The sequence below is a fragment of the Eptesicus fuscus genome, chromosome 11 (genome assembly GCF_027574615.1).
Source record: "Eptesicus fuscus isolate TK198812 chromosome 11, DD_ASM_mEF_20220401, whole genome shotgun sequence".
In the NCBI taxonomy this organism is placed as follows: domain Eukaryota; kingdom Metazoa; phylum Chordata; class Mammalia; order Chiroptera; family Vespertilionidae; genus Eptesicus; species Eptesicus fuscus.
Genome location: NC_072483.1, coordinates 24,603,177 through 24,626,045, shown reverse-complemented (window position 1 = coordinate 24,626,045; position 22,869 = coordinate 24,603,177). Strand labels below are relative to the sequence as shown.

Here is a 22,869-nt window from a genome sequence, read left to right as displayed (position 1 = left end):
AGAATGAAATAATAAAGGTACTGTTTAAAGAAGGTTGGTGTGGGAGGGCAATGATCTCGTGTAGCACTGAGTACAGGGGACAGTAGAGGGATTGAGATCAGAGGCATTGGGAGGTCTGGGCAAGGGTTTGCCTGTACACATTAAGAAAAATGTGGGCACCACATCCATTGTGAAGAAACTGCTTCAGAAAATGCTGAAGGGTCATAGAGAAAATAAAGGAGCCAAAGAAAATGTGTTCTAAGCCTAGATAAATGTTTACTACTCATGCAGATGAGCTCAGTGCAAAGGGGAATCAGCTTCGGAGATTTCACTTATGAGATGACACAGAGACATACCAGAACAAATGATTAATTAGGACTTCAAGATATAGGATGAGATAATGAAGAGAATGTATACAAGGATAGACCTGTGTATTATATAGGCCTGGAAGTAAAAACCAAAGCCATTAACTGTCTCATTTGTATACTCATTTAACATATGTTTACTGAGTTCTTTCCATGTTATAGCAATTGTTATAATAATGGAAACAGAGTTATGAGTATAGGAGACAGTACCGTTGCTCTCACAGAATATTCTGATGAGATAACAAACAAATAAAAAAATATAGCATGCTACATGTTTGTAAGTTCTATGGGGAACATTAAATTAGGGTCAGAGAAAAGGATTGTGAATGGAAATGGTGGGAAGGGATTGTTTGCTTGTTTTTAAGAGAGATTAGGAAAGACCTACCTTAAAAAGTAGAACTTACCATTTGCAAAAGCATGGATGGACCTGGAGAGCATTATGCTAAGCAAAATAAGCCAGTCAGAGAAAGTTAAATATCACATGATCTCACTCATTTGTGGAATATAATGTACATAAACTGATGAGCAAAAATAGAACCAGAGACATAGAAGCATCGAACAGACCATCCAACCTAAGAGGGAAGATCAGGGGAGAGGGATAAGAGATCAACCAAAGGACTTATATGCATGCATATAAGCATAACCAATGGACACAGTCAGTAGGGGGGTAAGGGTATGTGCTGGGGGGTGGGAGCGGCCAGGGAGAGGTCAATGGGGGAAAAAGGAGACTTATGTAATACTTTAAAAAATAGAGAACTTAAATAAATAAGTTAAAGGTAATGTTTGAATAGAGATACAAAGCAAATGAAGTAATAAGCCTTACAAATTTCTAGGCATAAAATGAATTATTTTGTACCAGGCAAAGGATAAAACAGTTTTAATGGCCCTGTGGAAGAAGTAAGGTGGTCAGTTTGGCTGGAGCAGAATGAGCTGAGAGAAAGAAGAAAATGATGAGGCCAACTGGCTAGTTGGGACCACTAGGATCAGATGAACCACTAAATGTTGTTCAGCTTTTACCCTAGGAGTTTTCGGAAGCCAGAGAGGAATTTGAGACAAGGAGTGACATAATGTAACTTATATCTTAATAAGGTCACTTTGGCTGTTGTGTTGAAAATAAAAAGCAGAGAGCAAGGATTAAAGTGGGCACATCAGTTATGAGGTTATTATAATAAACCAGGTGTGAGATGATAGCATAAAAGTGATGAGAAGTGAACTGATTCTGGACTGATTTTAAAGATAGAGCTAACAGGATTATTTGATGTTTAAGTTTATCCTGTAAGAGAAACAAAGAAGTCGAAGATGACTTTATGAGTTTTGACTGACGCATCTGGAAAATAATATTAGCACATTATAAAATGGAGAAAATTAGGTGTAGGAGAAAATCAGAATCAGTTTAGGATATGTTCAATTTGAGATGTATGTTAGACATATAAGTGAAAATGTCACAATATACAGTACTGGAAAGCAATTTACCAGCCAAGTGAAGGAAATATTGCCTCCAAAAAAGAGAGTTATCAATTTGGTTTAATATTCAGGTAGGAGAAAACTTGAAACTTTAGGGATGAATTTAAGCAATATGAAAGCAACTAATGACCTTGATAGAGAGTGAGTGGTTGGGATAAAAGCCTAAATGGAGTTGGTTCAAGAGTAAGGTGACCAGACGTCCTGCTTTTGGCGGGACTGTCCCGATTTTTAACAATTTGTCCCGCGTCCCGCGGCGTTTTAAAAAAAGTCCCGATTTTTGGAAAGAATGCACGACAAGCTAGGGAACAGTGGGAGAACGGGAAGGGAACATACGGTTTTCGGTGGCCATGTGGCTATTTAGCCAGGATATGAGTTTTATATTATTTCTGTTAATTTTATAATGTTAAACTTTAATAATAACAAATAATTGTTGAGAACTGATTATCGAGAACTGCTTATCAAAGTTCGCATTGTTGATCAGTTGTTAGAATTCGACCACCATTGTTTGGACTTAATGAACAATGGCATTTTTGGGGATTGGCAATGACGAAAACATTTTGTAACTGTCTCTCAGATGGTACACATTGTACTGCGTGCTAGTAAGCTAGTTAAACAAGTGATGTCATTACAAATCAGCTATTCAGATAATTAGGTAAGTAATTTATTTATTTATTTCATAAATACATAAATGTTCTTGAATTTAGCAGACAGTACTCGTATTATTTATATTTTATAGTGGCGGCAAAAAGTCTAGCGCCGGCCTTGAAAGTGACATGACTTACGTTACGGCAAATTCAGAGGAAAAATAATACAAGTTAGTATTGTTATTATTTAGAAAGAAATATGGGATTAAAATCATTTTTAAAATATAGTTAGTTTATAACAATCAAATTAATTTAATTTATAAACTAACAATAAAATATGTTCATGTAATTATGTACCTACTTACTGTGTTTTTAAGCAATATGTATATAATAATTTATAATATAATTTTAAATTATTTTTTTTTAGATTTTTAACATAATGAGTAAGAAAAGAGGATGCAAATTCAACGATGATCTAAGAAGTGAATTTCCTTTTATTAAAAAAACCAAAAGCGATTAAAATATAGACCAAATTTTTAATCAAGAAACATCCCCCCACTAGCCCCAGGCCGAAACTGGTTTGGCTCAGTGGATAGAGCGTTGGCCTGTGGACTAAAGGGTCCCAGGTTCGATTCCGGTCAAGGGCATGTACCTTGGTTGCGGGCACATCCCCAGTAGGAGGTGTGCAAGAGGCAGCTGATCGATGTTTCTCTCTCATCGATGTTTCTAACTTTCTATCCCTCTCTCTTCCTCTCTGTAAAAAATCAATAAAATATATTTTTTTAAAAAAGACACCCCCCCCTCCCCCAGTCAATGGTGTCCCACTTTACCAATGTTAAAATCTGGTCTCCTTATTCAAGAGATAAAGAGAAGGGTTAAATTAACAAGAGTAAAGGTAGACAATTCTTGAAAGGAATTTTTATTCTAAACCAGAGGAGAGTAATGGAGGCATTAGCTACAGTGAAGTCAAGAGATCTAGAACATGCAAAGCAAAAGAAAACAAGATGACTGAAACAAGAAAATACGTATTTTTAGTGTTAAAAATGAGAAATCCCAAAGTTAACAGTAATGGAATAGCAGGAGATAAATAGGAATAAAATCATCACTGTGGAGCATCCTGTGAGCCAATGGATTGGTAACATGTTGACCAATGTGAAACACAGCAAGAAGTATGAGCACGAAGAAAAAGGGCATTGTATTTATCAAAAATGAGGCCATTAAAAGAAAAAGCATCAGAATATATCAGAAATGTTGGACATATATTTTTAAATATCTCTAATATTTCATTCATTGTTTTTAATGTTTTGTGCACTTTTCTAGTCACCTTATGTAATAAAAGGGAAACATGCAAATTGACCGTACCTCCACTATGCCCACCAGCCAATCAGAGATCATATGCAAATTAACCCCAACAAAGATGGCGGCAGCCAGGAGCGAGCAGGAAGCTTGGGTTACCCCTGGCAATGGAGGAAGCCGAGCTTCCCACCCGCCCTGGCTGGCCCTGGCCTCCACTCAAGGCTACAAAGTTTTAATTATAGAAGATAAATAAATCCCAGATACCTGCTTCCAGCCAGCCCTGGCCTCCACTCAAGGAGGCACTGGAAAAAAAAAAAATAAAGAAAAAAAGGAGGGGCTGGGAGCTTGGGTCGCCGGGGGCGTGGCCAGCCTGCAAACAGCCATCAGCCCCTCACCCAGGCTGGCCAGGCACCCCAGTGGGAACCCCCACCCTGAAGGGGGTGTGGCCAGCTTGAAAACAGCCCTCAGCCCCTCACCCAGGCTGGCCAGGCACCCCAGCAGGGACCCCTAGCCTGATCCGGGACACCCTTCAGGGCAAACCAGCTGGCCTCCACCCATGCACCAGGCCTCTATCTATACTAATAAAAGGGTAATATGCTAATTAGACTGGGAGACCTTCTAAGACCTTCCGGACGTTCTTCTGGACAAAACCATGGTGGCGGGGCTGAGGTAGAGGCGGTTAGAGGCCAAGAGGGGAGAGCAGTTGTGGGTGATCAGGCCAGGACGGGATGGCAGTTGTGGATGATCAGGCTGGTGGGGGCAGGGCCGTTCGGGGTAAGCAGACCAGCAGGGGTCCTGTTGGGGGTGAGCAGGCCATCAGTGGGGGTCAGTTGGAGGTGATCAGGATAGCAGGGGGAAAGTTTGGAGTGAGCAGGCCAGCAGGGGGGCAGTTGGGGGCGAGCACACTGGCACGGGGGGCAGTTGGGGGTGAGCAGGCTGGCGGGGGTGGGGGCATTTGGGGGTGAGCAGGCTGGCAGGCAGAGGAGTTAAGGGCAATCAGACAGGCAGGCAGGCAGGTGAGCAGTTAGGAGCCAGCAGTCCCAAATTGTGAGAGGGATGTCCGACTGCCAGTTTAGGCTGGATCCCTATAAACCGGCAATAGGACATCCTTCAAGTGGTCCCAGATTGGAGAGGGTACAGTCCGGGCTGAGGAACAACCCCCACCCCCATGCACGAATTTCGTGCACCGGGCTACTAGTATGGACAATAAATAAAAGTGAAAAACAAAAACCTAGTCTGGTAGACATAGAATCTAATAGTAAGAGATGAATTTTTCTTTAAAAAACTGTTAAAATGTGCCAGAGGCTCCCAATATCTTTGATTCCTATAATTCACAACCTTATATAATTCCTTCCTCTTGAGTGTAGACTCCATTTAATAAATTGCTTCTGACCAAAAGAATGTGGCAAAGTTGATAGGATTTAATTTCCACCATTAGATTATAAGAGATTTTGACTTCTCTCTTGTTAGTCAACTCTCTTGCCTGCTCAGCTAGCTGTGTGCTTTGAAAAAGCAAGCTGTCCTGCTGAAGAAGCACATGTGACAGGTAACTGAGAGTGTCTCTGACCAACAGCCCTGAAGGAACTGTACATGAGTCAAGCCTTCAGATGCGATCCCAATTCTGGCTCAAACTCTGATTGTAACCTTTTGAGATATACTGAGTTGGGGGACTCTGCTAGGATCCTGACTCACAAAAACATGAGGTAATAATGTGTGCTGTTTTAAGTTGCTGAGTATTAGGGTAATTCACTTTGTAGCAATAGCTAAAGAATACAGTCTTGGAGTGAAGGGATCACTTACCAATTGTTCCAATGGAGGAATAACATCTTTCAAGACATGCTGTGAATGATTCCTTCTGTGTCGGGGTATCTGCAAAAGTATTGACATTGATGCTATTATTTTTTTCTTTTAAAAAGCTACAAATTATTTCAAACAATATAAATTAGTGGGTGTACATGAAAATAACCATATTCAGATTCATTCAACAAGGTGAATAAATTAAATATAAAATAGGAAGTAAATCTTTTGAGACTGACTAATTTGAATAAAATGTGTAATCAAAGATGGTTGGCTGTAATATCTCATATTCCACATTCTTTTTCTACCATGTAACTTCCTACAAGTTGTGGGGTCTATGTTCTTCATTTTGAACCTAAGAAGACCTCTATGTCTTGAGGTTTAGGAGAAAAAATAATGACATTTATTAATTATAAAATATTTTTCACTGAAATAGTTATTTAAGTATATGAAATATGGAAAAAAACCACAAACATAATAAGTGCATGACTGAAGTTTGGTAAACAAATTTTAATGCAAAGAAATTGAAACCAGAAATAACCAGTTATTCAGCACACACATTTCACCCTTGAAGGAAACCATTAGTTCCATGGTATAAACAAAATTCAAATTGATAAATGATACGATAATATTGTCTGCTATCATTTCTTGAGTACTTATTATTTTCCAGGCACTATTCTAAGTGTTTTGCATTTTTAATATATATAATTCTCATCCAAACCTTAAGAGGTCAGTTATATTACCCACTTTTCATTAAGTGTTAGAAACACAGACACAGATGGTTTTAAGTAACTCTAAAAAAAAGAAACCACAGCTAGTGATAAATCTGGGTAATATTTTAACACAGATCTAAGGCCTCAATAGGGTGCAATATTTGATTGCAATTTATTATTTCTCCAACAATATAAATGTATATGTATAAAGAAAGGCATTAAATGCTTAGGGAACTACAAAGTAGAAATCCCTGTGTGCATAAATAGATATTTCTGAGATAGGAATTTAAAGAGTGTCAAACTTATAAATTTGTACATAGTTACACAGGAAGCTAGAAATCAGGTTTCAAATCTGTTATAAATCATCTTAATATTCCTTTAGGGGAAGTAATATTGCTGATAATTCCTAAATCAATAAGCTAGCCAATCTATCATGTTCAACTAGGTTATGAAGATGGGGGGGAGGGGAGCGCGGAAGAAATTTCATCACCTGTCTTTTACTTTACTGCTCTTCTCAGTTAAGCATTGGGCACAGAAATATGTTATTATCCCAAATCAGATTATGCTGACTGAGACTTATGATTTAGGAAATTCTGGATTCAAATTGTTCAGTTGTCTTGCATGGATATCAGGAAAATTAGGACGTTTTAAGAGAGCTGTCTGTATATGATGATATACTTAATTGAAATAATTATAAAGAAACTTGAGGTCAACCAAGTTTTGATTGAAGTCTGAATCAAAGAATATATGTATATGTATGAAAATATTATAGAATTTATATAATTATTTATAAATAATTTATTACTGCTATCTGGTAATTTTGCAAATCATTATGTGGCACATTCTTGAGAAACATTCCCACTTAAGACATTAGATGTCCTTATAAACCATTCAATTTAGCAAGTCACTACCTCATGTATAGTACACTCATTTGCTGGTCATTTTTAATAGTAGCTGCTCAAAATGTACTTCCTTTGTTAAAATTATAAAACATCTCTACTAGTAGTATTGCAAAGAGAGTACTTTATTTTGGATGGTCCTAAGTTTTTCTCCAGAATTTCATAATTTCTAAATGTATCTTATATCAAAAACCTATATTTTGTTCTGCAAATTTCTTCTGGATAAGTTTCAGAATGCGGGCAGAAGTGGGATCCATTGTGTGATCTTAGGTGCTTTTCACTTTTGCAGGAATCGTTAATTAATCCCTGAATTTGGAAAACTTGAATAACAGTAATAATATTAGTAGTAGCTTGATATAACTTTATTTAAATACATTATTTTCTCCTTGAATTCCAGAAGCATTTCTTCTGAGGAAGCCTGACAATATGGTTTTTGTGTCTGTTTTCTTTTTTGTTTCCAAATGTTCTGAAATAGTATACAGATCCTTCCTCTAAACATAAGTAGACATGTACGTATATCTACCACATTTTTGTGTTCACAGCCTATTTTTTTCCTAATTCTTATACTCAAATTATAAAATGTTGGTTTCAACATAATTTCCAAGTTCCTATTTGAGAGTTTCCAGTACTTTAGCAAAAAGAAGCCTTAATAATTTAAAGTTTCTCTCTTTAGAGGTGACATGGTTATGTCTTAAACTGCTTTTCTATAACAGTGTTCTGCATCTTCAGTAAATGAATTTCCATAATAAGTACTTGAGGTGATGACAACCCTTCCTTTTCAGGTAAAAAAAAAAAAATGTCAGACCTCATCTTCTTTTTCTTTTTAATGATGCTATCTTCCTATTGATTTATTGCGTCCAGTAAATAAAAATGATTTGTAGCTGTCATTGGGGGAAAACATTAAATACAAATGTCTTCTGATTTAGCTTTTTAAAAATATATTTATTTTACTTATTTTTTAAAATATATTTTTATTGATTTCAGATAGGAAGGAAGAGGGAGAGAGAGAGAGAAACATCAATAATGAGAGAGAATCACCACTCGGCTGTCTCCTGCTCCGGACTCCCTGGGGATCGAGCCCACAACCAGGGCAAAGTGCCCTTGACCAAAATCTAATCCAGGACCCTTCAGTCCATAGGCCAACACTCTATCCACTGAGCCAAACCAGCTAGGGCTGATTTGGGTTTTTTGAACCCAATATCAGATTAACATATCACTGCAACACTTTTAGATCAAATCTATGAGTTTTTCCAGCTTTATTATCACCCACTACTCTTCCTCCTTCTACTTTCTTGCTCTTTCCCAAGTACTTTAGCTTTGTAATTGTGCAAAGCAAAGTAGAAAAATGGAGTACTCAGAGTGTTCAATGCATATTTTCCTTTAAGTTCCTTTTTGCTCTTATCATAATATGCATAATTAAGTTTTTCAGATATCTTTCCTTTCAAAAAAAGAATTAAAAAGTCACTTTTTCAAAGTATCTTCATTTTTTCTTCCATTCCTTTTTCATTTTTATCTATTTAAAGGAAATAAAACTGATGGGTGGAAATAGTACTTGATATATTAAAAACTGTAAAAATAACATAATTTGGGCATTTTATTTTTCTGGTGTAGGAGGGTCTACTGTGAAAGTTATATATAAACATGAAACATTCCACATAGCTCTGTTTAAATAGATTACCATTTTTGATGAAAGTTTTTATCTTGTGGCTTAAAATTGAAATAAAATCACTTGAATAAAAGCATTAGTTTGTTCCAACATTTTCACAGACACATACATTTTCTGAGGCATACTTCCCATTACCAACCTCCCTGGATACTTAGATAAAAAACAGAAATAAATTTGTGGTTAAGTTTAGTTTTATCTTTATGGTTCTCAAAAGTTTCTCAATCTCTCTCTCTCTCTTTCTCTCCCCTCTCCCCCCCTCTCTCTCTCTCTCTTTCATTGTATCCCAATTCTTATGTTCAGATCTTCATTTGTTTTTGCAAAATTATATTTCTTAAAGCTATCACAATCAGAAATTAAGAGAGGTCAGTGAAGTTTTTGTTTGTTTTATGTGGAAACATGGCCAAAATTTTTGTATTCATAAAAATTTAGTTGTTTAGAAATAATAATCATAAACCTTAAGTGCTGGCTATATTTTAAAAATCGTGTTTATGTGAGCGGTACTGCTGTTGAGAGAAAAAATTAAGATATGAGGACATTATCTTATATCATGTTTTTCATCTCTGTCTTATCTGTTTGTGGACACTGTAAAGTCATCCATATCTCACAATTACTCTACCACTATCTAAATGTATCTTTCATAGTCCTAATGGAGAAAAAGATATAAATCATAAAAATCCAAATTCTTCTGTTTTGTTCCATATTAATGTACCACACATATAGTGTTTAAGATTTATATTCTACTCCTCCCTCTGCCCACAATATCATCCAATTGCCATAGTGGGCATCCAATGCAAATGTCCCTCTTTATTATTTTTTGGCTTTTCCATAAACCTCTTTCAGTTGTATGTTGTCAATCAGAAATCTGACACTCTCTCTTAGTTCTTTTATCCCCTGCAGAAAATGAAAGGAAAATATTTGGAATCCTTCTGGGGGACATATTAAAGTTTATTGACATTTTTTTTTAGTTTGTTGAATACTCTTTGGTCAGTGTCTGAGTCACCTGTAGTGTTCACCAGCCTTTCAATCCTTGGGAAATCTAGTTGAGTTAAATTCAGCTTTAACCACATTTTCCCATCTTTCAGATAGACAAAGGGAAACACTGACTGGAATGATTTTAACTCCTTGATACTTTTCCCTTGCTTTATTTAGTCCCAACCACTGTGTTCATCTAAGAAGAAAATTAAACTGCCACATAACTTCCTCTTTAAAGAAAAATTAATTATGTACTATGCATACTTCCTTATTTATTGCTAAATACTATTTCCTTTAGTTCTCCCCCCCATCCCCCACTCTCTCTCCCATGTTTTCAGTGGAATATTTCTTTCTAAGACAGTCTTCTCAGACTGAAAGGTGTTATTTATGTGGAATTTATATGAAGTACAATTATATGTTGTCTTAATTTTTAAATTTATTTTCTTCTTTCTCTGTAGGTTAATTTATATTTAGTTATATATTTGTAAACTGATATAATAATAAACTCAAGGCCAACATAGACCCATAAACATTTTATTCTACTTATTATGTTATCCATGGTATTATACCTAAGATAGCATGTAATTTGTTAGATCTATAGCAAAAGTTACTAAAATTCTCAGTTGAAATAGTGTATTCATCTCTTTTATGCTTTACAACAGAGATATTTCCTCTGGTGATATTACAAAAAAAAATAGTTTAGAGACTTGATAATAAAAAATATAACACGTGCCAAACTGACATTGCCTCCACAACTGAAAGTCATATGTTATCTTTTAAATAAAAGATTTAAGACAACAGAAAATGATACCAAGAAGCTATTATAAAAAAAGCACAAGCACCACAGAACAAAACAAAATATAAAATAAATAAATAATTATTGAAGGTTTAAATTATTAAAATGGTCTGCCTATTTTTAGCCAAATGAAATAAATCATTGTCAATTCATCATTTGGCTATGTTGGTCAGAACTCTATATCTAATTTCATGAAGTTCAACTATCTGGAAAGTCTCAACAAATTAGAATCAGGCTTTATTTTCAGTCTCAAATATAAAGTCTCTTCCATTTCCCAGAAGAGCTTAAGTTGAAATTTCAAGTTTCCTTGTTATATTTTCAGGTGTATGTCCAATCGCTGAAGAAAATTTTCTCTTCTTTGGAAAGCTATAATCCATTATACAACAACTTCATCCATAATATGTAAAGTTTGATAAAGATATTTATTCACAATCAGATTTTTATAGTCTTTTGATACCTTTCCTCATACATCATTATTTTTTAATGCAAAGATGGAAATGTACTATTTGATTCATTGAAAATGCTCTGTCTGTGTGGAAAGGTCAATTCTAAAAGCAGTGTGAGAGGCAATGCTTTTAATAACTATGGCATTTTTTCAACAATTAACAGACTTTTGGTCAAATATTTAAAATATACATGGAAAGTCTCTCAGCATCTTTAGTGAATATCTAATAATTGTATCATTTATGTTTCCTTTCTCAGTTATTCTTTGAGTTTTTCACAGACCCCCAAACTCACCTTCTGCTGCTGAAAAAGCAGATTTAGTTCTGAAGGTTAATCCAACTCAGCAGGATTGAAGGATGGCACTTTTCCTTGGTCGTAAGTACTAGTATGTTGGCTCAGGCCAGACAGCTGTTAGGACATTTTCCTCTGGGAATCGTGCCCTCAACACCCACCGTTGATGCACATACATGGTCTACTGGCTGCCGACTTCTATGCCCATCTGCTCAGATGGCATGGTGCCCACTCACAAGTTGGCTGGATCCTTGCCCTTAGTGTGTAGATGCCAGGCAATGATGGGTTTAGATGGGCAGCCTGCATAATACTACAAGTGACAGTTTTCTCTCTCTCTCTCTCTCTCTCTCTCTCTCTCTCTTGCTCTCTTTCTCGCTCCAATATCTGTCCTCTGTGCTTTCTCTAAAAGAGAAAGTTGTATTTCTCCACCTTTGATTATACCTGTGGACACATGTGGCCTCATACACGTAGATATACAAATGTACCCAGCCTGCTATCAACAGTGAGATGAAAGGGATGAATCCACAGAGCTCCAAATGACAAGTTCTAACACCAAAATGGGTTGGATTGTGAAAATCCCCACCACCTGGAGTCTGTCAGAAGAAATTTAGCATGGGTGTAAGTACAGCAGACCTCTCACAGATAGCGATGACACCAGGAAACAGCTTAAGTTACAGCACTTTTTGTCTGTTGCAGCTCCAGCACAAATCACTTACTTGCCTTGCATTGAAAAGGCAAAAGCAGCAGCAATAGAAATAAATTAGGCAAAAAGAACCAGCTTAATGGGAAGACAATTTATATGCTCAATAGGGGCAAGGGTGCAAGCTATAACATTCAGACCTCAGAAATAACCCTGACTGGAGGTCCTAATAGAAAGAAAAAGCAACAGAAATAGCCTCTATCATTCCAATCTACAGCGAACCCATGGAGAGGAATAGACTGGCATAGGAGGTTGTGACTTTAATGATCCAAAGCATATGAATGCTTGTTAGCAGACAGCAGACAGACATAAGTAAGAACAACAGTAATGGCTGTATCTGCAGCCTGGCCTATGGAACTCAAACCAATCAGACAGCACTGGAGAGCAGTGCCAGGAGGTATGTTAAAGCCATGCTTTCCTTGTGTGTTTATTCAAGGGTGATTGAATTCAGGGTGTTGTCAGTCTGCCTTGGAGAATGGTTATCCAATGTGTAGGCATGATCTTTCTCCCTGAATATGCTCTGTTGAGTCAGTTAGTTATGTGTGACTACTTGCTCTGTCCTAGTCTTTATACAGTGCCAAAATCCTGCAGTCCAAGTTCCAAAGGAACAGGGCCTGAAAACTTTTGGCTCCAGAATCAAATTAGGCTTCTCTGCTTCCCTAGCCAGAAACGCATAAATACCCAATGGCCAAAACCAAAGAATTTGACATTGTGGAATGAATAGAGCTGTCATATACCACTAAAGTGTGGAAATATCTACTGTTTGAAGTTAGGACTAGTTCAACATCTTCAGTAATCAGAACAGACTTCATGGGTTATTCTGGCTTTTGATTGGAAATGTTTCTGGCAAGCTACTGATTCCAGATATCAGAAATGCAAGAACATACGGTTTATAAGAGAAAATCTGCCATCTTTTTCCTATCAAAAATAGTTCTCAAAGACAGCACATTTTCATAAAAGACGGATCCCTCACCCTGTTTTCCTGATTGACCTTCAAGTTAGCACCACCTGCATAGATGTACACTTAAAAGAGAACTAGTCAAAGAAGAGGTTAGTTGGTATAGTATGAACAAATACTATATTTTGTAAAACTATATTTTGAATTATCTGGGGAGTTTTTCACCCATTTTTTATGAATATAGACAAGGAATGGGTATAATCACCCAAAACTCCTCAATCTGATTCTATACTATAACACTTAGAGTTCTCAGAAAAAATAATTTTCTTCATGACTTACCACACCTTCAGGTTATAACAGCAAAAGTCACATGCAACTAACTTAAGGTAAATGAAGAAAAGCAGATGCCTTGTCTTGAGGTTAAGGATCATGTTTTACTAATCTTAAAATCCAAAGAACTTAACATAGTATAGAACACATATTATAGGACTGGTCATTTCAAACTTTATATAGCATCTCTTTATACATGTGACCTATTATTTCATTGAATTCACCAAGACCTTCAATAGCCTATAATGTCTTGCTCTAAGATATCTTGTTAGAAATGCATCCATCATTCTTTTTAAAACATGGACCAAGTCAGCATTCTTTTTCAGATGAACTCTCATAATATCCGACAGAATATCTGTCTTCTAACCTTACTGAAATAAGGTTAAATTTTCAAAATGATTTCCTCTCACCCCCCCTCCCCATCAGTCAACCATTGAAATAACTGATACTAGCTAGATAATAGTTCCATGATCTATGTAGTATATAAGATGTTTGGGGTTTATGTTTTCTCTTCTAGATATAAAAATAAATAAAACACATATATAGATATATGTAGGTAGAGATATAAATATAGATATAGATGTAATTCTGCTTTTTAATGGTACTATACAATTATGTAGTTTGTTATTTTTTAATAGTTTTATGTTCTATTATGACTTAACCTTTGCACAAATTATTTAACCTCTTGTTGTTTCTATGTCAACTGTAAACTATGAATTACATTATAAATAATGAAATTAATAACTATACAGCTTCATCCACATGGTAAATTCTCAGTATTATAATCTCCTTTATACCAATTTTCTATTCGCCCTATTAGTAAATGAGTAAATATATTCTAGTAAAAGGATAATTGACACTAAGATAATATGCTTATAAAGTATTCCTTCATGCCCCTAGAAACTCCTTTAAAATGATGTCTTATTTTACATTAAGGAACTCTAATCATTTCCTTCTAGGATACTTTGAAACATTTTATTAGAAAAACTTTTAAAGACTCAAGGATATAAAGTTATATTGGGCATGAACAACAGGAGGTGGAAATCTTGGATTCATCTTAGATTTGGCCCCCATCTGGCCCTTAATCATGTCCCTCCCACAAGTAAAAAGTCACCCCCTCCCAAGATATCAAAGAGTATCTCATATAATTACAGCAATTCAAAGAAAGTCTCATCCTTTAAATCTAAATCCCATTATCTCACCAGCTCAGAGAACTAAATCTAATTTTGAAAGAAGGTGAGCTTGCCTGAGATCAACTATTAAATAGCAGATGCAGGATTCAAACACAGATAATTTGGTACTACAGCCAGTTGTGTTTAACACATACTGTGCAATATCCATGCTATGAAGTAGTTATGATGATTGCACTCATTGCATAGATGATAAATCTAAGGCAAGTAAGGAAAAGATCACAAAGTTAGTAAGGATCAGAGGCAGTTTGGTTTATCCAGATTAATCTGATTGAAAACCCAGGCATTCTGATAACAAAGCTTTTAAATGTGGAACTTACTAGTGGATATTCAACAAATGCTTGTTACCTGACCATGATATCACACAGTTTTCAGGTCAAAACATGGAATAATGTTTATCACACCTTTACTCAATTTTATACTGAAGTGCTTACTTTCTATTTTCATCATATCTCAGATAAAGAATCTTTATAAATCTAAGATAAAATAATGATAGCAATGTTTGGAAATCAGACAGATGAAGAGACTAACAGTATGTATAATTTGCCACATATTTACTCAAAAATAGTGCTATATATTTTTATTTGGTGAATCCAGATGTTGGAAAATAGCCACCTGTCCTGGATATTATACTAGTTGAGGAAAAGATGCCAGGGTGTCTAGTTGAAAGTTGAGGACTGACCACACCTTAAGCTCCTCTTTCTACCAAAATCAGAATAAAAGAATAAAAAAGTACTGTGTGTATATATAGAGAGACTGATAATGTGAGCAAAAGTGGATGATAAATCTCAAAATATTTTTGGAGGATAAAAAGTGTATGAAAGCATTGTCATTACTTTATAAAACAAAAGAAGCTACAACCTCAGTTTTCAGCAATGGAAAATGGAACCTTAATGACAAAGTAAGCTATTAAGTCCCCCCTCTTCACAGACCAAAAGCTCATCACTTGGTAGCATCAGGTACCATGAAAGACAAGGTTAAGACTGCCTATAACAGCATCATTCAGGAAAGCTGGACACCCAAGCACACTCATTCATCACATATTGCCAGGGACTTCTCCCAGACCTATACAAGACAGATATTAAGCCAGGTAGCCTCTAGAGTCTTGATTCAAGGCCATCTGGCATTGTGAATGGAAAAGAGAAGTGTAAGCCTATGAACTAGGGCAGTGGTCGGCAAACTCATTAGTCACAGAGCGGCAAACCACGGCTCGCGAGCCGCATATGGTTCACGAGCCGCGGTTTGCCGACCACTGAACTAGGGGATTAATGTATACCTACTAAGCAATGAGAACCTTAGCACCCATTCTCAGTCATTCTACATGTTGGTTTTACATGTTCTACAGAGAAACTAGTCAATACATAGCACAGTAACCCAACTCCAAACACACAGATAGTATTTCAGTACCTTCTTTTAAAATATGAATGTGCAGGCATAGGTTACTAGGAATTAATTAATATATGATAGAATATTATAAAATATATAACATAGGTACAGTTAATTTATAATACAAAACATATTATGTAATACCTATATAATACTATATAATTAATATCTTATATATTATAAATTATAATTACTACTCTGATCAGAGTATGCCAGATGCTCAAGGCTAATTTGAGTATGGGGGCCCTGTCCAGAGTATGCTGGATGTTCAAGGCCAATCTGCGATACGCAGGTGCAAAAGCAAGGACACAGCAATCTTACTGTATGCACTGTGCAGGCATACCTTTCTATAACTCAAATAATGATGTCACTCTTTGGCAAGAAGCCTCTTTTGTTTAAATTGGTATAAAGATGTGTTGCTGACCAGCCGGTGTACAGCTGCTTTGTGGGGCTACTGTGTCTGCAATGGCTGCCGTATTGGCGGGGCTGCTTCGTGAGGCTATTTTGTCCAGCTACTTTGTAAGGCTACTTTGAAGAATGGTTTTGTATGAGAGCTCCTTGTTAGCAATGGCTACTTGGTCTACAATAAAGACTCTCCTATATGCCTATGACTTCTCCTGTCTTGTCCGTCTAATGCCTGGCATCTGAGGACCTGTGTTCCCACACTATATTGCACATATTTATTGAGCATCAATATTTATACTGCACTGTCCTAACTGCTAAATAAAATAACCTCTGCTAAAATAAAGCTAATATAGTTGGAGAAAGTCACAAAATGAAGGAGAACTATCAAAACAAGTAAACATAAAAAGGAACACCCAAAAGCAGAAATAAGAAACTTAAAAAATGTTATTGGAAATATTATAAAGAGATAAGAAAATATATAGAATTCATAAAAATAGGAACAATAATAAAGAGAGGCATTTGAAAATTAATAATATAAAGAAATATATTTGTTAAATCAACATAAGTTTTGGAGGATAACAATAATAAATATGTTAGGATATAGTAAAAAATACAGGGATGAATCATAGAAAAGAAGAAATAAGGGAAAGATTGATAGGAGTTTGACAGATTTTCTGACATCTTTGAAAAATTAGCTCTAGGTATGACAAAATATAAGTAAATTAAACTAAGTCAATCATTAACTACATGAAAGAAAGTTGAATGCAATAGGATTATGATTATACTAGTGGCCTGGTGCACAAAATTCGTGCCCGGGGGGGGGGGGTTGTCTCTCAGCCCGGCCTGCACCCTCTCCAATCTGGGACCCCTTGGGGGATGTCTGACAGGCAGTTGGACATCCCTCTCGCAATCCAGGACCGCTGGCTCCTAACCGCTCACCTGCCTGACTGCCTGATCACCCCTAACCACTCTGCCTTCCAGCCTGCTAGCCCCCATCTGCCCCCCCACTTGCTGGCCTGATCACCCCCAACTGCCCCCCTGCCAGCCTGCTTGCCCCCAATTGCCCCCCCAACCCTGCCAGCCTGCTTGCCCCCAACTCTCCTCCCCTCCTGGCCTGATCGCCCGTAACCACCTCTGCCTCAGCCCTGCCACCATGGCTTTGTCTGGAAGGACGTCTGGAAGGTCTCCTGGAAGGTCTCCCAGTCTAATTAGCATATTACCCTTTTATTAGTATATATAATAATTTTTGGCTCAACTAGAAATATTTAGAAAATCTCAATAATGTCAAGTAGTGATTGAAATAAAATGTGATAGAACAATAATGGAAAATTGAAGGAAAACAGGAAGGTATGGAGTACGAGTGCAAATATTAAACTATCATAACAGAAAGTCGATACAAATATCTAAAATATATAAATCAGGATGAATCAGTATATGATTAGTACTGAAAAATATGAAGTTAATACAAAAAAGAGACAACAACAACAACAACAAAATAAGGATGTTGAATGTGGTTCCTCTAGGAAATGAGATTGATAGACATATGGAGAAGCCTGAGGAATGTTATTTTTAATCAAAATGACTAATGTCTTAACTTCGTGAATAACTTTGATAGAGAATAAGCATTGATTAAACATTAATGGTAACATATGAATAAAAAAATAAAATGTTTATCAAATAGTCTTGAGAAAACATGAAAGGGAGCAGGCAATTTTCACACCTAATTGGATAAATGCTCAACCAGGACTCTTGGCAGTCAATTTACAATATGAAAAATTCCCACTTACCTATCAGATCCTTGAATACGAGTTGACTACAAAAAGGATTATAAGTCTGTTCAGCAGAGAATAATTGTTTTAAAAAAAATCACAATGGTAACAACTAATGGATTTAAGCCCTGCATTCACCATTAATTTTGTGTGATTTAGGGCAAGTTATTTAATCTCTTTGTGTCTCAGTATCCTCAGATATAACCCCAACACAAATGGCTTCAGGCCTCAGAGGGAGCCCCAGGCTTGGCTCTGCTCCAGGCTACAAAGTTTCAATTGTAGAAGGAAAATAAATTTCAGATACCAGGGCCTCCGCTTGCGTTGCCAGGGGGTGTGGCCGGCCTGCAAACCACCACAGGCCCCTCACTCAGGCCGCCCCACACTCCAAGGGTACCCCACCCTGATCAGGGACACCCTTCAGGGCAAACCAGCTGGCCCCCACCCCTGTACCAGGCCTCTATCCTATCTAATAAAAGACTACTATGCAGATTGATCATCACTGCAACACACAATATAGCTGCCCCCATGTGGTCAAAGATCCTGCCCCCATGTGGACACAAGATGGCCACCACAAGATGGCCAGCAGAAAAGGGCAGTTGGGAGGCACCTGGCCTGAAAGGGAGGGCAGTTGAGAAGGACCAGGCCTGCAAGGGAGGGAAGTTGAGAGGGACCAAGCCTGCAAGGAAGGGCAGTTGGAGGTGATCAACCCTTCAGGAGAGGGCAGTTAGTAGAGAATATAATAGCTTATAGCTCATAGAGTTATGGAATGATTAAATAATACTTCTAAAGGGCTTTCAAGAGCACCTGGTATGTAATAAGTACTCAATAAATGCTAACTATTATTATTATCAAAAGAAGTCCTAAATCCTGAACCCTATCAGGATCCCTCCTAAAGGATCCGTGTCAGTCCTTTTATCTTCTTAGGGTGTTGGATTGAGGACTCACTGCCTAGTACACTATGGGCAGTGAAAGAGAGTCAAAGGAGAAAGCAAGGAGGAAGTGGGACTGTGACCCCTCTTCTATTTCCTCTGTCCTCTCTTTCTTTTGCTCTGTGAAGGCATTTCACACATACAAATGCAACTTTCCAAATAAATAGTTAAGGAATAAAATGCTTATGTTTGCATTTAGTACCACAGTGCAGGGGAGAAAAAGCACTGATACTATTATTTAACTAGATATTTATCTTTCTGGACATTAAGTGGAAGAGGCTGGGAAATAACCTCTCAGTTGTTACTAGCGGGTGAAGCGCCACTATTTCCCTGATTCTGTAATGTCCACAGAAAGCTTTTTATGTTTCTGGTTTTTACAGAAATCTACAAAGATTAGAGAGAAAGCCCCTTCACCAGTCACCTACTTAAAACCTTTTCATTTTCAAATCAAGGGAAGCTTCCAAATTTTTATTAATTTTTAAAAAATAACTCTCTCATTAATGCTCCCCTTGGATGAATAAAGAAGGAGTTCAATTCTGAGCCCATTTTTAATCTTCCATTGTGTACACACCACAATGCAAGAGTTAGCTCATTAGTGCTCTCGGCAAGGGCCATCATTTTTAAATGATCACAGTGTTTGGGGAGAAATCAGTCACATAGAGTAATGCTTCCCAAACTGTGGTCCTGAGCATTTAGGGGAAAATCCTCTGTGATTCATTTAAGAGATATTTTAAGGGAAATGTGAAAGCTGATAAAATATAGGACCAACTGGGACTGTTTTGAAGATAAAGGGACATAGCATGGCCATAATATTGGTTTAGGGACAGGGATTTGAAATCAGTGGCAGTCCAAAATTGAGGAATAAAAACCTTAAGTCATAGCACATAAAACAGGTGAAAACAAACCTAAGAATCAATGATTTAGGTTATATGCTAAAAGAAAATTTTTATAATTTAAACAAATTTTGTAATATAAACTCTTAAAATGAAAATTATATTGCTACACTTTAAAACAGAAAACTTTAACCTATTAATCTTTAAAAATATGTTTTTATCATGAAAAAGGCATATTTTTATTCTTTGAAGGTATAGGTAATTTAAATATAGATTACTAAGTTTTTATTATAAAAAAGAAAATATATTTTGTTCCTAATACATATGCTCAAATTTCCTTGATAATTTTTTGTTTCAACACAGACTTGATTTTCTTCAGCTAGCCACAATGAAAGACACACCCAAATCAGCAACAACAAAAAAAAGAAGTTGATAATTATTTTTCAAATATTGACAAGAAGCTTAATGACAAAGCCCTTGAAGGAATGTAAAGAATATACTTAACAGGAGTTTGGTGGGTTTTTTCTCAGGGAACAGGACAGTTTAAATAAGATAAGGGTTAGAAGATCTTCGTAAAGCTAATGAATTTGGGGTATTTTAAAAAGTACATATTTCATACCTTTTTTGTAAACTTAATTTAGAATACTTTTTCTCTTCATGTTATGAAACATCACTTAAAATTATGTTTAGGAAAACCACTTTCACATGATTTATGAAGCCCTTCTGATAATACTGACAAAGGATATAAATAGATTTCCTATGATAGCAATTACTAATGGGAGTCTACAGAGCATGGTGAAAAAGGCAAAAATCATTCTAACAATCAAGAAAATACATTTATTTTTATAAATATATATTTTTATTGATTTCAGAGAAGGGAGGGGGAGAGAGAGATAGACACAGCAATGATGAGAGAGAATCATTGATTGGCTGCCTCCTGCATGCCTCCCACTGGGATCCAGTGCCCGAAACCTGGGCATGTGCCCTGACCAGGAATCAAACCATGACCTCCAGGTTCATAGGTCAATGCTCAACCACTGAGCTACACCAGTTAGGCCAATAAGGATATTTCTAGAGAAAGGATTTCAACTCTTTTTGGACCTCCAAACATACCGGAAAAAAATACACCTATAAGTAACAATTGTTACTATTTCAGTGACTACAGCCATTAGGTAACATACCAAGACGATACTGCAGAATCTTTGAGGGGAACACAGTTTGAAAAACATCTCATACTAGAATAAAAATTAATGAGAGAACCAAAAGTTTAAAGCAAGGGAAAATACAGAAAATATTCAAAGTATATTAGCTTCAGTCTATGTTAGCAGATAAAAGCAATGGGGCAAAGAAAGTTTCAATAGGAATAAAGTAAATTACAAATGGAAGAAATTTATTTTTATTTTATGGTAGCAACTATATGCAGTTCATCCTAGTAATCACAAATATCAGCACCATACTGGGCATATAACAGGCACGGAATAAATGTTAAGTTAAATGTTAAGAATCAATTTTTTAAAATTCACTTTTTATATGATTTTATATGTATTAGCCCATTTTATAAAAACAGTATTGTATGATATTAAAGAAATTATTACATACATTTGGAAGACAAGGAAATTGAACTATAGTTTAAACAACTATTTCTTGGGTGATTTCTATGAACAAAACATTGTATTTAGTCCTGCATTGGTGAGGTAGAATTACTACTGTAAAAAATTATACTTTTTTTTTTTACTTACATCCAAAATGTCATTTGATCTACACAATTAGTCTCCTAAATAGCTATTATTCAATTCTAAAATAAGGCTCAAAGATATTAAGTGACTAGATATTAGTTAGCTAGTCATTTGATCCTATACCAATACATGATGTTTCCTTGAGACCACACAGAGTAGAAGCTGCCATTTCCTTTCCAATGGACCATTCCATCCCCAACCAGTCAGGTAATTTATGGGTGGGAATGTGGATAAAGAAAATAGTCTTGCTGTACTCAACTCAAAGTCATCAGAGAGAATTCCTAAGTAAGCAACACAACTGCATAAGTTTGCCTGGTTTGCTATCCCTCTCTTGGCTATGCAATGCTGTCCAATTTTTTGAGGTCATCTTTATACAGATAGAGTCTCAGTTGGTGCTAAAGGCACTTGTCCTTCAGACTTTTGCCTCACCAAGAATCTTGCCTTCTCGTCAGTATATGCAACCATTCACCCTGTCGAATGCTATTCTTTGCAATTCAGCTAACATGATAGACTTCAAAATATAAGCCTGCAGAGCAACAAGCTGCATCAGCGGCTGTGTCATTTCAGGTTACATGTTTCTGTCCTTTCTTCATGAGACTTGGGCTGCTGGAATGCTGACCTTCAGTTGCAGTCAACTGCCATGGGCTACAGTCAAAGAGAAAGCAAGAGTTCTGAAGAGCAAGGGCAAACCAGCCAAGAAACTTCTGCTTTGGCTAATCTCACGTTCCTGTCTTTCTTTTATCCGTCATGCCAACTTGATGACTTACAAAGACTACCTTTTTATGTGGTTCTAACTTTCAACTTCGATTTAAGGACGCTGTCTTTTTCTTTTAAATTTTGATTCCAGTAAACAAACTTATAACATGACAGCATTTTAGCTTTAAAATAAAGAAAAACAAACCCAAAACAGAGAAATCTAAAGTGTTTTAAGTCTCATTCTATTCTTACACTTATACTGGAATTGTGTGACCCTTTCAGCGTTATATACTTTTATTTCCCTTTAGTGTGCTCCTATTTTTATAAGATCATTTTAGATACTTTAATATACTTGATAATTTTTTAAATAAATATTTATATCAGTACAAAGAAAACAGTAGTCTTTGAATGTGCCCACTGAAGTCCTTCCTACTTTCCTTACTGATCATTGTTCCCTTTAAACAGAAGAAACATGACTTAAATCTGAAAGAGAATTTAAATCTCTATAATTCCAATAACAAACCTCTTTAAGCAATAATAATTAATCACTGATTATGAATAAATAATTTCTTGGTTATGAATAAATTATAATCCTTGACAATACACAACAGCCCTGATGACTTTCTCCTACCTTTGCTAATACTAATTCTGAAGACTCACTCTTCTAATGAGCTTAGCTGAGCTCAGAGCCACTCATAACAGGAGCTAGGAGATGTCAGCCCTCTCTGCCC

General features: G+C 36.3%; 1 protein-coding gene across 2 annotated transcripts in view; it reads right to left on the bottom strand.

Moving 5' to 3' along the window:
- Window positions 1-22,869, bottom strand: part of ARHGAP15 (Rho GTPase activating protein 15) — a 648,004-nt gene that overhangs the window by 565,338 nt on the left and 59,797 nt on the right. For both annotated transcript variants that reach the window (XM_008143494.3, XM_054722880.1), the window contains exon 3: window positions 5,489-5,557. In XM_008143494.3, coding sequence (XP_008141716.1) covers window positions 5,489-5,557 — 69 coding nt within the window. The remainder of the gene's footprint in view (window positions 1-5,488; window positions 5,558-22,869) is intronic.